At 67.0% G+C, this 13,388-nt stretch overlaps 2 protein-coding genes across 10 annotated transcripts in view; one reads left to right on the top strand and one right to left on the bottom strand.

Moving 5' to 3' along the window:
* FARP2 (FERM, ARH/RhoGEF and pleckstrin domain protein 2) overlaps positions 1-654 on the top strand; it is a 93,807-nt gene extending 93,153 nt beyond the window's left edge. For all 8 annotated transcript variants that reach the window (XM_049101386.1, XM_049101384.1, XM_049101389.1 and 5 more), the window contains one exon: positions 26-654. In XM_049101386.1, the coding sequence (XP_048957343.1) occupies positions 26-95 (70 nt within the window). In that variant the 3' untranslated portion in view covers positions 96-654. The remainder of the gene's footprint in view (positions 1-25) is intronic.
* Positions 483-9,327, bottom strand: STK25 (serine/threonine kinase 25). Of its 2 annotated transcripts, XM_035716822.2 has the most exons (12): positions 9,186-9,327; positions 8,806-8,921; positions 5,517-5,747; positions 4,707-4,763; positions 4,127-4,235; positions 3,501-3,658; positions 3,229-3,414; positions 2,889-3,034; positions 2,593-2,707; positions 2,358-2,429; positions 1,028-1,164; positions 483-905 (listed from the first exon to the last, which is right to left on the bottom strand). In XM_035716822.2, exons 2-12 carry the CDS (start codon positions 8,833-8,835, stop codon positions 866-868), a joined length of 1,281 nt encoding a protein of 426 aa, XP_035572715.1. In that variant the 5' UTR covers positions 8,836-8,921; positions 9,186-9,327; the 3' UTR covers positions 483-865. The 2 variants fall into 2 exon arrangements, with proteins under 2 accessions (XP_035572715.1, XP_025319556.1); XM_025463771.3 differs by lacking the exons at positions 8,806-8,921; positions 9,186-9,327 and adding an exon at positions 8,308-8,449.
* Between the last annotated feature and the right edge of the window lie 4,061 nt (positions 9,328-13,388).

The following is a 13,388-nucleotide window of genomic DNA, read 5'->3' on the forward strand; positions in this document are numbered from 1 at the left end:
CTCTGACGTCCGACCCCTTCCCCAGGTGGATGGAGGTGATCGAGCGCGCCAGTAGCTCGCCTGCGCGGGCCGGGCCTTCCGAGGCAGCAGCATGAAGCCCGTCCTGCCCGACGAGGACCCAGACGAGCAAGCAGAGCGGGGTCAGCGCGTCCCTGACTGCGTGTCCTAAGGGCCACGGAGGCACCGGCCAGGGAGTGTCCGAGCCACGCCCTCCCCTCTCCCGGGGCGGCGCCCGCGGAGGACAGACAACAGGAGCCATGCGGTGCCGGCCGCACCCCGCGGGCCTCTCAGTTCTGGCTCCCCAGGGTTTCCTAATAAACTGACGTAAACGGACACACACACTGTTATTTGTTTGCTAACGGCCGGCTGTGCAGCCCGAGACAGGGCTCCTCCCCGCCCTCCTGCCCGCGGGCCACGCGGTCGCTGCGGGCCACGACGAGGACTCAAGCCAGGAACTGGGCCCCACCCGCCGCCAGCATCGCTCCGATTCAGGTCTTTATTGAAGGTGGCAGGAGCCTCTCCATGTTCTATGAAAACACCTCAACCTCAGAACGTCGGGGAAGCGAGAAGTCCGTTTTCTTTAAAAAAAAAAAAAAAAAAAAGTCCTGGCTGATCCGAGTACTTAGGAGGAGACACGGTACCTGATTGACACAAGGCAAACCTACGGCCAGCACGGCCGCCGCGGGCCCGGGGGACAGATGGGCCCGACAGCCTCCGCTGCTCCGTCCGGCGGTGGCTCCCCCGACGCTGTGCTGCAGGAGGCAGGGGTGGCCGAGCGCAGGAGCGGGGACTGGGGCCGAGGCAGCCGGACCGCGGAGCTCCACGCCAGCCCCTCCTCCCGGCTCTCCTCAGGCAGCGGCAGGCCTCAGCGGGTTGACGTCAGGTGGTTTCTGTTGTGGGAAAACCTGCGGAGAGGACGGAGGCCTGGAGAGTTGGCCGGGTGGGAGGCAGCCGGCGTGGGGGTCCGGGCGCCACTCCCTGAGCCCGGCCTCTGGGGACGGACCCCCACGGCCGCCCCAGGCCTCACCTCTGCACGCGCTCCACCAGGTGCGCCATCAGCTTGTCCGAGATGCCAGGACAGGACTCCTCCGCCAGGCTGAAGGCATTCTCCAGCTCTTCCAGTGCCCCCACGCCCCCGCCGCTCTGCTTGTGCTTCTCCTTGAGCTGCAAAGACAGCACCCGCCTCCCGTGAGCTCCGCCCACGGGCCCTCGCCGCCACGTGCATGTGCTGCATGTGCAGGAGCCCAGGCGCCAGGGGCCCTAACAGCCCTCCCACCACAAAGCTGGGCTGGCCGAGTCCCACCTGTCCCCATGGCAGGGCGGCCTGTTAGTGGCGGGCCGGGCCACCCAGGCTTCCTCCCAACTGCGGGCCGCAGAGGCCACGGCGGAGGTCCGCTGCTCGAGAAACCCTCCCAGAAGCCCTGAGGTCCCCACAGCCAGGTCAGGCTCGGCCTCCCCACCACCCGGGCCTCGAGAAGCCCACGGAGGGTCCACGCCCTCCAGCTGACCTGACAGGTAGCAGTCAGGTCAAGCCCGTGTCACACTCCAGAAACAAAAGGGGAAAGAGCCTGTGCATCTCCAGGAGGCCCCTAGGACGCCCCCCAGCAGCCTCAACTGCAGGCCCAGCCCACAGAGGCCACAGCGGGTGCACCCGACAAGCGGGATGAAGCCATCCCCCCACCTGTCCCAGAGCATCCTGGCGTGGGCACCTGCCCCAGGCCATTGAAGCACACAGCTGAGCCCCCTGACAGTCCAGCTCGTCACCTGCTCCCCTCTGACCTCCTCCCTCGCCCCACAGGCCCCCAGAGGTGGGAGCTCTCCTGCCTGAACCCAGATCCCCCCACCCCGTGTCTCGGAAAGGCACTCAGTGTCCCATCTTCCCTCCTGGGGCTCCAGGGGCTGCCATCACCTGGGGTGGGGAGTGCGGGCACCTGGCTACATTGTATTCCTGGGGCGTCAGCAAGCACCCATCAGCAGGGGGCACGTAGGGGAGTCACCCTCGGGGCCTCCCCGCCCTGGGCCTGATACCCAACTCCAAGAACTCAACCTCCCAGGCTCCCTAAACAGGACCATCCCGTGTGTCTGCAATTCAAAATAAAAGGTCACAAAACACAGTTTTTGTTCAGTCATCCTGAGACCCCCACCGGCCCCCAGGAGGCTGAGCACTCGGGGTGGTCGCAACCCCTTCTGCTCCCTTGCTCAGAAGGCCTGGCCCCCAGATCCCGGCCTGACCACCGTGGGCCCCGAGGGGTGCTGGCCGGCGCACGTCACCGTGACCCTTGAGGGGACACCGAGGGGAGTACCTGCAGAGAAGCACCACTGCCCTCTGCCCCGGCGACCCCCACGCCGGCCCTCACCTCTCCGAAGACAGGCCGGACCAGCGTGGACAGGCACTGGGACCTCGGCTGCCTCTTGACAGGCTCCGCGGACTGTGAAGTCAAAGCCACGGCAGGGTGGGCAGGGGAGAGGGCAGAGCGCGCCCAGGCGGCAGGCGTGCTCCCTCCCCACCTGTGCCCCCTGTGGAAGCACACACGCCAGGGTGCCTGCCACCCCCCGAACGCAGCCCCCCCACCTCCCCGCGCCAGGTCAGACCTTCTGGGGGCCGTGCAGGGCCGTCCCCTTGTGCAGCTTGCTGTGGGGGCTTGGCCGGATGGTGGGGGGGAACGTCCAGATGGGACCTTGCTCCCCGTCCTCGGCATCTGCATCACTACGGTGGAAGGTGAAGGGCCGTGAGGGCCACGGGGCTGGGACCGGGGGAGCCCGAGGCCCACACCCGCTCAGCCTGCGTCTCGGAGGCAACCTCACGGCCCTCAGCCAAGGAGGCCCGCCTGGTGCCCACGGCACAACACCCAGGGCTGCGGGGGCGCGCCCGCCGTAGGGGCCCCTACATGTCAGAGTCCTCGGAGCTCGACTCCTCGCCGTGCCCCTCCGACTTCCAGCGCTTGTAGCGGTCGATGAGCTCGGTGAGGAAGGAGGTCTTCCTGGTGTAGCGCGTGATGAACTTGTGCTTCAGGAGCTCCTTGGCGGTGGGCCGCTGCCGGGGAGAGGATGCGGTCACCAGGCGCCAGGGACGGCCGCACCCGCTGCTCCCGGGGCCCTTCCCCCGCGACCGTGCTCCACGTGCAGGCCCCACGCCCTGTGAGGCGGGGCTCGGGGAACCCCGTGGGGCTGTCCCCTGGAGCCCCGCCGCAGAGCCGCCTCCCAGCCGGCCCGGGGAGCAGGGCTTACGAATCGAGGGTCTTTGTTGAGACAGGCTTCCACGAACTCCTTGAAGGGCTTGCTGTGGTGGCCCTCCAGGGTGGGCGGGCTGTTCTTGGGGATGAGGAACAGGACGCGCATGGGGTGCAGGTCCGAGTTCGGAGGCTCGCCCTTGGCCAGCTCGATGGCTGTGATCCCCAGCGACCAGATGTCGGCCTGGACAGAGAGCCATGCGGCACCGTTGCTACCCGGAGCTCCCCGAGCCGTGCCGCGGCCACCCTCCCACCCGCCACCACACCCACCTTGAAGTCATAGGCCGACTGCTTGATGACCTCGGGTGCCATCCAGAAAGGCGTGCCCACAAACGTGTTCCTCTTGATCTGCGTGTCCGTGAGCTGCCCCGCCACCCCGAAGTCTGCAAGCTTCACGTCCCCCTGCTCCGAGAGCAGCACGTTGGCAGCTGCTCAACACAGGACAGCACATGTCACCCTCAGGACCACGCAGGCCCCGGCCCGCACACGGCTGCCTGAGGAAGCGTGGCCGTCTCTTCCCGGGACCTTGGCTTTCCTCTCCAGCCGACGGGCCAGAGACCCGGGGCCACAGGCGCTGCAGGCGGGCAGCCGCCAGTGCGAGGAGCCCCCGTGGGCACCCCCGGCAGGGTTCCAGGGCCTTCCCGGCGTTTGCCTTCTATGACAAACCCAAGAGCAGAGCCACAGCATGGCCAGCAGAGGGGACCGTGACCCCTGCCCTCACGCCCCCCCACGCCTCCCCAGGTCCACACTTCCGGTTTAAAGAGGTCCCCTCTCCCACAAGGTGCAAGGCTAGTGTTCTCATCGCACGGGGACAGGAGGCCCTCAGCGCCCAGCACCCCCCCTCCCTGCCACCTCACGCCGTGACACTCTAGGGGCAGGATGGGGGGCACAGGGACCTTTGATGTCTCGGTGGATCTTGCGCTCTGAGTGCAAGTAGTCCAGACCCTTCAAGATCTCCCGCAGGATGGTGGCGATGTAGGTCTCCTCCAGGGGGCCAGGTTTAAGCTGCGGGCAGAGCGGGGGGCAGGCTCAGCACCCCCACCGACACACCCCGGCCCTTCTCCTGCGCTGTTCCACGTTCCTCGCCCGGGCCCTGACCTGACCCCGCTCTACCAGGGGCAGGGGCCCTGCCGCGTGCAGGGGCCTCCTGTTCCCTCAACTCCTGAAATAAATGGAGCTTCGCACACTGAGCGGGGAGCGCGTACGCGGCTTGCTTCTTCATTGCAAAGCGGGGTCCCAGCCGCAGCACCCGGCCTGTTTGCCTGGGGGCGCCAACCAGCCCGTGGGCCCAGGACCACAAACACACATCGTCTGGCTTAGATGGCTCCTAACTAATACGTGATACGCCAAGACAGCAGAGGAGAGGCACCCAGGGGTCCTCGGGTCCAGGGCTGCCGCGGCACAGCGCCCACAGCAACCTCCTTCGGTCCGCTCCTGCCCACGGCAAGCTGCCCCCCGCTGCGGCCTACACCTCACCAGGTCCAGCGCGGAGCCGCCGCCCAGGTACTCCATGATGATCCACAGCTTCGTGCTCTAGGACCAGAAAAACACCTATCAGCACGTGGCGGAGAGCAAAGGGGCACGGCCGGGCCCCCAGGGCACACTCTCCCCAGCAGGGCGGACTCGGGCCCCTGGCCCCTCAGGGACCCCCATGCAAGGGCCCAGCAGCCTCATCCAGCCCCCTCCCATCACACCCCCACGCAGCCACTTTGCAGATGGTCCAGGGGCCGGGTCCACTGTGCCGAGACCCCATCAAAAACCAGACCGGGAAGATGGGAGGCCCAGGTGGCCCTCGGCTTCTGTGGACCTGCACCCCAGGCAGCCCCCTTCCCCTGGGCAGCCCCCCAGGAGCTGGCCTCAGGCTCCGGCTGCAGGGGTCCCAGAGTGGCCCTGGCACGGCTCCCCAGCGCCTGCCCCACGGGGGCTGCCCCAGCTCCGGGAGAGATGCCGCCAGCCAGCAATGGGTCACTGGCCACTTCAGAGCAATTAGACCCCACTCCTGACCCACACGCCCACCTGGGCCTCAGGGCTGTTTTCTGGGGGCAGCTGTGAAGCTGGGTCTGCGCTCAACTGCCTAGGCCTCCCGCCCCTCAGACCAGACCTCTGCTCCCCACTGGCCCCCGGGGGGTCGCCAGCCCAGGCTCTGAGCAGGATTTTCTGACCCTGCGGAACACTAGGCATCAGCACTGTCCTCTCAGGAGGCGGGGGGGGGGGGCCAGGCACGGCGGGGCGCGGCACGTACCCAAGCGCAGCCCAGCACAGAGCAAGCCCCCTCCCTGCGGGCACCTTCAGGTAGGAGCCGAAGTAGCGGGTGATGTAGGGGCTGTCGCACTGGCTCAGCACGGTGATTTCCTGCTGAATGTCCTCGATCTCGTCCTCGGCCTCCTCCAGGTCGATGATCTTGATGGCCACCACCTCCTTGGTACGGTTGTCGATGCCCTTGTAAACCTCCCCAAAGGAGCCCTTGCCGATGCGGTCCAGCTTGGTGAAGAGCTCCTCAGGGTCCACGCGTGGGTGCTGCGGGGACACGGGGGCGGGCCGTCAGCAGAGCGGCAGCACAGGCTGCGGGGACCCTGCGGCTGGGAGGTGGCGATCCCAAACGAGGAGCCGGGGAGCTCACCACGTTCTCTTCTCCTTTCTTCTTTTTTCACCTTTTGTTCAGAAAAACTAAACGTATCCTCCGCCCAGAGAAAAGAGCCTCCGAGACACGCAGGCCCAGGCAGACAGGACGGCTTCCCCACCCACAGCCCACCGTGGAGAGGACCAGGTGCCGCTCACTGACCACATGACGGGGGAGCGGGCAGGGAGTGGGCACTTGGGGCCGCGAGGCCACCCCGTGACAGCGGGACGGCACCCAGAGCCCCTCGTGGACCACGGGTCCGGCGGCTGAGAACACCCCACGCTGCCACCCGCCTGGAACCCACACACGGCACGAAGCAGGACTCAGGATGCTAGCGGCAGGGGGAGCCCAGGGCCGAGGGGCGGACCGGCGCCCGCCTTCCCGAACCCCGGGAGAACCCTTAAACAGCAAAGTATCAATCAGAATATGAAGCCGGCCCGCGTGGTGGTGCCAGGAGGCCACGGCCCAGGAGGGGCTTCCCTTTGCGGCCCTCAGACCCCTGGGCCACGAGCTGCAAACCAAGGCTTTCCGGGTGCTTAACCCTGGATCTCGGGAGACTACCGCACTCGGGCCTCAGATGGAAACTGAGGCCCAGCGAGCACCCTGCGGCCTGGGCACCGGGACACGGGGAACAGAGCTCCACGGGGTCTCCGAGAGGGGCGCTGACGCCCCGGGCTCCAGGGCGCAGGCCACTACTGGCCCTGAGGCAACCCACGGGGTCCCCGGGAGCCCCCAGCCCCGCAGGGCCGAGGCCCGGGGCCGAGTGTGGGAGCCGAGGCTGGGGCCTGGCGTCCTGCCCAGACGGGGGCAGAAGGGCCTTCCTGAGGCTCCGCGACTCCCATCCCGCAGGAGGCGCCTCCGCCAGAAGGCCCTGCTCCCACAGCCCATGCGCCTGTCACAGGAGGGCGTCTAAAGCAGCCACGCGTGAAAAGGAATCAAATCCAGCTCCCCGAGCCCCATCGGCCCCGACTGCCGTGGGCCCTGTGAGGGAAGGCCCGCCCGGGGTTGCTGGGTGCCCACAGCGCCGAGGAGGGTCCTCCACGCACACGAGCCCCCTCGGCTCCCCGCCAGCCAGAGCTCGGGGACTCCAGCGGCCTCGCCCACGGTGCGCAGGCCCACGCGGCACGCACGGCCCCTTCCCCACTGCGGCTGAGCTCCAGGCAGAGGACTGAGGGCCGCCCGTGCCGGGCACCTGAGGGAGCCGGGGGCGGGGACTCCCGGCTGGGACTCCGGGTCACGGGCCGTGGGCTGTGCTGCAGCACAGCCTTCGGGGCAGGGCCGATGGACGTGCGGGCCTCCCGCCGGGCCGGTGAGGCGCTGTCTTCCGTCCTCAGCAGAGCCGAGACCAGCCCGGAGCGGGTGTGGGGACCACCCACCACGCACCTGTTCCTGCTGCACACGCTCTGGAGAAACCCAAGGCCACTTAGGCACGTGGCCGTGAGTCACAGCTGCTTGGCTGTCTGCAGTGTGCGGACGGGGACGTGGATCCCACGATTAGCACCCACCCCGACCTCAGAGGCCTGGCTGGGGTCTGCCAGCAACTCCTGGGCAGCAGGAAAAGGCCGTCTGCCGGGAGAGCGCCCTCCGCCTCTGGGGGGAAGCTCGCGATCCCCTGCTCAGTCCTGGACGTCACAGGGGACCTGGCCACCTGGGCCCATGTGTTCAGCGCCCCAGGCGTGGGCGTGGGGGCTGCCCAGGGATTGTGGTCCAGCTGGTGCCGTGGCGCTGTGTTCTCTGTCCTAAGAAAACCTGGCAGCACCAGTCAGCACCGCTGTGCCTTGGGGTCCCCTCTGCACCCTCAGGCCTCCGTGGGCGACGCGTCCCGTGCCTCTGCTCCCGTCAGCCCTGCTGAGGACACTATGTCACTGTCCAGGAGGGCCCAGAGCTGGGTCGGTTCACCACGACAGCCCAACCAGGGAGACCCCACACGGGGCGCTTGGACCCCCCTGGCCCGGGGGAGCACACGCGGAGCCCTGAGCCGCAGCTCCAGGCCTCGACCCCAACCCTCGCCCCGAGGCCCGATAGCACAAGCACATCACAGGGACCACCCGCTCCAGCCCCCTGGCTGAAGGTGCGTAGCTCCTGCGTCTCGGCTGCTTTTCTAGGCCACGCACAGCACACGGTCTGGACGATCCCTCAAGGCTTGAGTGACCTGAGACTTGAGACCCTCGTCCCCCAGCCCTGCAGCAGCCAGGTCTGTGGCCCCACAAGATGAAGGGAGCGAGGCCACTCCCACCACCAGGCAGCAGGCAGGGCGGGAACCAGCTGGCGGGGACCCTCGGGCTAGGCAGGGGCGCCCCACGGGGTCACAGCACAAGTGTCTTGAGAAAATCAGGCTTCCCGCCCCCGGACAAAGGCCACGTGTGCTGGCCTCTAAAGGACGACGGCTTCCCCCTTGGGGCCCTGCCCCGCGCCCCCAGCCCTGCGCCCCGCAGCAGGGGTGGCCCGGCCGCCCACCGCGGTCAGCCCGGGCACAGAGACCCCTCGCCCCGACGGCTGCTTCTGGGGCCCGGGAGCGCCTCCGCCAGCGGCCCTCTTTCCTCTCGGGCTAGGAGAGCTTGTCCGCTTCGGGAAGACGCGGTGCTTGGTTCCGGGCGGCCCCGGGCTGCGGGCAGGGCCGGCCGCGCTTCTGGTCACGGGGCAGGGCAGCGGGTCGCCGCGGCCCAGGCGGGGAGCGGCCGCCACGGAAGCGAGCTCGTCTCCTTCAACCCGAGGATTCTTTTCCAAACGGGCGCGTCTGCTCGGGGCCGGCGGCGCGGGCGGCGGGTGTCCTTCCCGGGGCGTCGCAGCTCGCGGCACCGGCACCGGGAGCAGGTGGAGGCGCGGCTCCAGGCCGGGGGGCGGCTCGGGCACAGGCAGGACCCGCCTCGCCCGGCCCCGCGAGCCGCCGTCCTCCGGGGCGCGCCCGGCCCCGCCCGCCCCGCCCGCCCCGCCCGGCCCGGCCCGGCCTCCTACCTGGTTGGCGAATCCCCGCAGGTGAGCCATGTCCGCGACGCCCTCCGACCGTCCGCGGCCTCCGGCGGCCCGAGACCCCGCCCGCCGCTCCGGAGCCCGGCCGCCCGCCTAGGCCGCTGCAAGGACCGCGCGCTCACGCCCACGCCCACGCCCCGCCCCGACCCGACCCCGGCCCCGACCCCGCCCCGACCCCGCCGCCCCCCGCGAGCCCCCGGCAGGCCCCGCCCCCCGCCCCGACCCCGGCCCCGCCCCCCGCGAGCCCCGCCCCGGCCCCGGCGCCCCCCGCTCGCCCCCGGCCCCCGCCGCCCGCCCCGCCGCCGACCACCGCCCGGCCCCCGCCCAACCGCCCCAGGCGCGGGCCCACCCGGCAGCGCGCCCACCTCCGGGGGGCTCCATCCCGGCCTCCCCCGGCCCGCTCCTCAGCGCCCGCGAAGGCTCCCACCCGCAGCCTCCTCGCGCCCGGGGACGCCCGGGCCCTCCAGCCCCGGAGCAGCGGCAGTGACGGCGGCGGCCGGAGAAAGCCCAGCGGCGGCGACGGCGAGAGGGCGCGCGACGTCGTGGCCCAGCGCGGGGGTCTCTGGGACACCGAGTTCCGCCGCTCGCCGCGCGTCCCGGTGCCCGCGGGCGCTGGACTACAAGTCCCGGTAAGCCTCGCGGCAGGGCGGTGTCGCGGGGCTCGCCGGGACTCGGAGTCGGGCTTCCTGAGCGGCCGCGGACCACGTCTCCCAGCAGGCCGCGGGGCGGGGCGGGGCCGGGGGGGCGGGGCCGGGGCGGGGCGTGCAGCCCGGGGTTGGGGCGGCCCCCGGCCGAGCGTCCTCCCGCGGCCCCTCCCCTCCCCCCGCCCCGCGACCCCCACCCGACCCCCCTCCTCCCTTCCGTCCCCTCCGCCGCCTTGGGAGGTGCCGCCTGTTCCCAGGCCCTGCCCGGCCGCGCGGCCCGGGCATCTCCGCGGCGGCTGATGGAGGAGCGAGGAGCGAGCGGTGCTGCGCGCAGGCCGGGGAGCACCAGCCTGGGGAAGGAGGGACCCTGTGGCCTGGAGCCGCGGGACGGCCTGGGGACGGGCTGGGGGAGACCAGCGGACAGGGCGGGCGACGCCACGGCGCAGGTGGGGAAGCCCCGCGGGGTCGGCTTTGCAGGGAGCCGGGACCGGGGCGGGGGCGGGCACCGGGCCTGGGGGTCAGCGATCGGCGCCGCGGCTTCTCCGCGAGGCGAGGGCCCTGGACGCCGGGCGCTCAGTCCTCAGAACTGCTGACGCGGGTAATCGTTTGCGTGTTGTAAGTTACGCGAAATGCGATGAAACAGAAAAGGAACTGAGTTCTGACACGCGTTACAACACGAGCCTTCAAAACCATGCAGCCCGGGGGGCCCAGCGTTCAGCGCCGCCTTCAGCCCCGGTGTGACCCGGAGACCGGATCGAGCCCCACGTCGGGCTCCCTGCACGGGGCCTGCCTCTCCCCCTCTCTCTCTCACGAATAAATAAACTCTTTAAAAAATAAGAATAAAAAACAAAAACTCTATGCTGGGGCACCTGGGGCCTCCGTGGGTTGAGCGACCGACTGTTGGCCCCAGCTCAGGCCTTGGTGTCAGCGGGATGGAGCCGCGCTCAGCAGGGAGCCTGCTGGATGGAGACTCTGCCCCTCCCGCAACGCCTGTGCAGAGCTCACGCTCTCCCTCCCTCCCTCTCCCTCAAATAAATACATCTTTTTTTCTCTAAGTTTTAAGTGAATAATTTTTTTTTAATCCCACTATGCCTGGGGCACCTGGGTGGCTCCACCCATTAAGCATCTGACTCTTGGTTTCAGCTCCAGTAATGATCTCATGGTCGGGGATTCTCTCCCTCCTCTCCTCCCCCCATTCTCTCTCTCTCTCTCTCTCTCTCTCTCTCTCTCTCTCTCTCGTAAATGAATAAATCTTTTTTTTTAATTGTTTTTTATTATTTATTTATGATAGGCACACAGTGAGAGAGAGAGGCAGAGACACAGGCAGAGGGAGAAGCAGGCTCCATGCACCGGGAGCCCGACGTGGGATTCGATCCCGGGTCTCCAGGATCGCGCCCTGGGCCAAAGGCAGGCGCCAAACCGCTGCGCCACCCAGGGATCCCAATAAATCTTTTAAAAAAATCATGCCAGGGGACATACACCATTCACAAAGAGGCAAATGCTATATGGTTGCACATGTATGAGGCATCCAAAACAGGCCAATTCAAAACACAGAAAGAATAGAGGTTTCCACGGGTTGGGGAAGGGAATGAGGAATTATTAGTTATTGAGACAGAGTTTCTGTTTGGGGTGATAAAAGAAAAGTAGTGATGATCGTAAAACATCATATTTACTTAATGTCACTGAACTGTACACTCCATATTTTATGTTATGTGTATTTTTTAAAGATTTTATTTATTTTAAAAAAGAGATTTTGTTTATTTGTGGGATGTCTGGGTGGCTCAACGGTTTAGTGTCTGCCTTTGACTCAGGGCCTGATCCCAGAGTCTGGGATCAAGTCCCCTGTCGGGCTCCCTGCATGGAGCCTGCTTCTCCCTCTGCCTGTGTCTCTGCCTCTCTCTCTGTCTTATGAATAAATAAAATATTTTTTTGAAAATATTTATTTTTGAGAGAGAGAAGCAGGGGGAGCAGCAGAGGGAGAGGGACAAGCAGGCTCCCCGCAGAGCAGGGAGCCCTATAGGGCTCGATCCCAGGCCCCAGGGATCACATCCTGAACCGAAGGCAGACGCTTGACTGACTGAGCCGCCCAGGCAACCCTGTTACATGCATTTTACCACAAATCCAAAAAAGCAGTGATAAAGTGGACTTCAACAAATTTTTAAATTTTGCTTTCAGAAAGACATTGCTAAGAAAATGAAAAGACATGCTACCAGCCTGGGAGAAAAAAATACCGCGGATCACACATCCAACTATATATACATGTGTGTGTCTAGAGCTCGCCAAACTTAACAGAAAACAACCCAATTAAAGAAACAAAATGAGACCAGACTTGAATAGACGCTTCGCTGAGGAGGATAAATCAATGCCAGACAGCCCATGAACAGGTGCTGGCCGTCAGGGAACTCTCTGGGAAATGCAAATTAAAACCACAGTGAGTGGGCAGCCGCGTGGCTCAGCGGTTTAGCGCCGCCTTCACCCCAGGGCGTGGTCCTGGGGTCCCGGGATCGAGTCCCGCGTCCGGCTCCCTGCACGGAGCCTGCTTCTCCCTCTGCCCGTGTCTCTGCCCCTCTCTCTCTGTGTCTCTATGAATGAATAAATTAAATATTTAAATATTTAAATAAATAAATAAAACCACAGCGAGGTACTACCTACCTGCATGTGACAATGGCTGAAATAAAGAGTCGCGACGGTGGCCAGCACCCCAGCTCTCCCGGGAGCTGCAGTTCTAGCGCCGAGTCCTGCGTCCCCGACACCCCGTGGCCCTGGGCGGCGGAGAAAGGCTGTTCCCTCGGGGCAAGGGTGCAGAACCTGGAAGCCTCACAGGTCGCCACGGTCTGAAAATGCTGCAGCCGCGCCGGACACGGCGCCAGACACCTGGCCGCTTCCGTGGCCCGTGCGCCCGGCCTATGGCCCGGCCCCCCAATCCCGGGTGTTCATCCCGGAGAACTGGAGAGTCAGCCTCACAGAAAGATGGGGACGCGAGCGCCTCGGGCACACGCTCTCGGGCACTTCCAGGCCCCGATGTGCCCTCCGGGGCCTCGGCCCACCCCACTGGCCCAGGGGGGCAGGTGCGGGGCCAGAATTTGGGGGCCCCCTCCGTCAGGGCCCCGGGGCTGGGGGAGGTGAGCCGGAAGCCTCTGCCCTGAGCCGCGGGCTCCGCAGGCCGACTCATCTCGGGGGGCCACGGGAGCTTGGGGGGCCACAGGAGCTCGGGGGGCCACGGGAGCTCGGGGGGCTGTGGGGCCGGGGCCGGGAGGGGAGCTGGAACCGCCTCCCTGGGGGTGAGCAGTGTTTGGATCCACCTTGCCCCCTGGAGCAGGTCCCAGGGGGTGTCCCCAGGCCTGTCAGACCTTAAACCAGGCAGGGATATGAGCGTGCGGCGGCCACTGAGGGCGGACAGCAGGGGACAGCGCTGCTCCCCCTCCCTGGGACACAGGCTGCACCGGAGGGAGGGGTGCAGGTGGCCGAACCTGCCCCTAGGGGCCCCCTTGTCACACGGTGGGTGCCCATCAGCCTGGACCCTGAAACCCAGCATTGAAGAGAATGGAGGAGGGGAGGGCGCTGGCAGCTCAGGACGATACTGACCACCGGTGACCGTGGGTGGAGGCAGCCCTCAGACAGCAGGTGTCACAGGGCCTCAAGGGGCGCCCTGGGACGTCCGGGCAACTGAGAGACCGCAGGGAGGGAATCCTGCGCGAGGAGGTCTCGAGGCCGCTGGGCTCAGGTGTGGGACGGACCTGGGAGGTGAGCACCCCGCTCACCCCCCCTGGGCTCCCCGGGGTCTCTGCCTAAGGTCCCTGACCTTCGATCCCGCTCTCCACTCTAGCTTTGTGCAGGACAGGCACGGCCCTCCTGGGCCTCAGCGTCTCCTCCATCCTGGGGAGACCGGGGCCCTCTGCGGGTTGTGACTAAAACCCCAGCTGC

The sequence above is a fragment of the Canis lupus genome, chromosome 25 (genome assembly GCF_003254725.2).
Source record: "Canis lupus dingo isolate Sandy chromosome 25, ASM325472v2, whole genome shotgun sequence".
Lineage (NCBI taxonomy): Eukaryota > Metazoa > Chordata > Mammalia > Carnivora > Canidae > Canis > Canis lupus.

What these genes read in the sequence shown, in the direction of transcription:
- STK25 (XM_035716822.2), bottom strand. Translation starts at nt 8,835, where the DNA reads ATGGCTCACCTGCGGGGATTCGCCAACCAG. An exon ending in GATCCACCGAGACATCAAAG is followed by an intron (nt 3,659 to 4,126) that starts GTCCCTGTGCCC and finishes TGTGTTGAGCAG; the next exon opens with CTGCCAACGTGCTGCTCTCG. An exon ending in TCAACAAAGACCCTCGATTC is followed by an intron (nt 3,035 to 3,228) that starts GTAAGCCCTGCT and finishes TCTCCCCGGCAG; the next exon opens with CGGCCCACCGCCAAGGAGCT.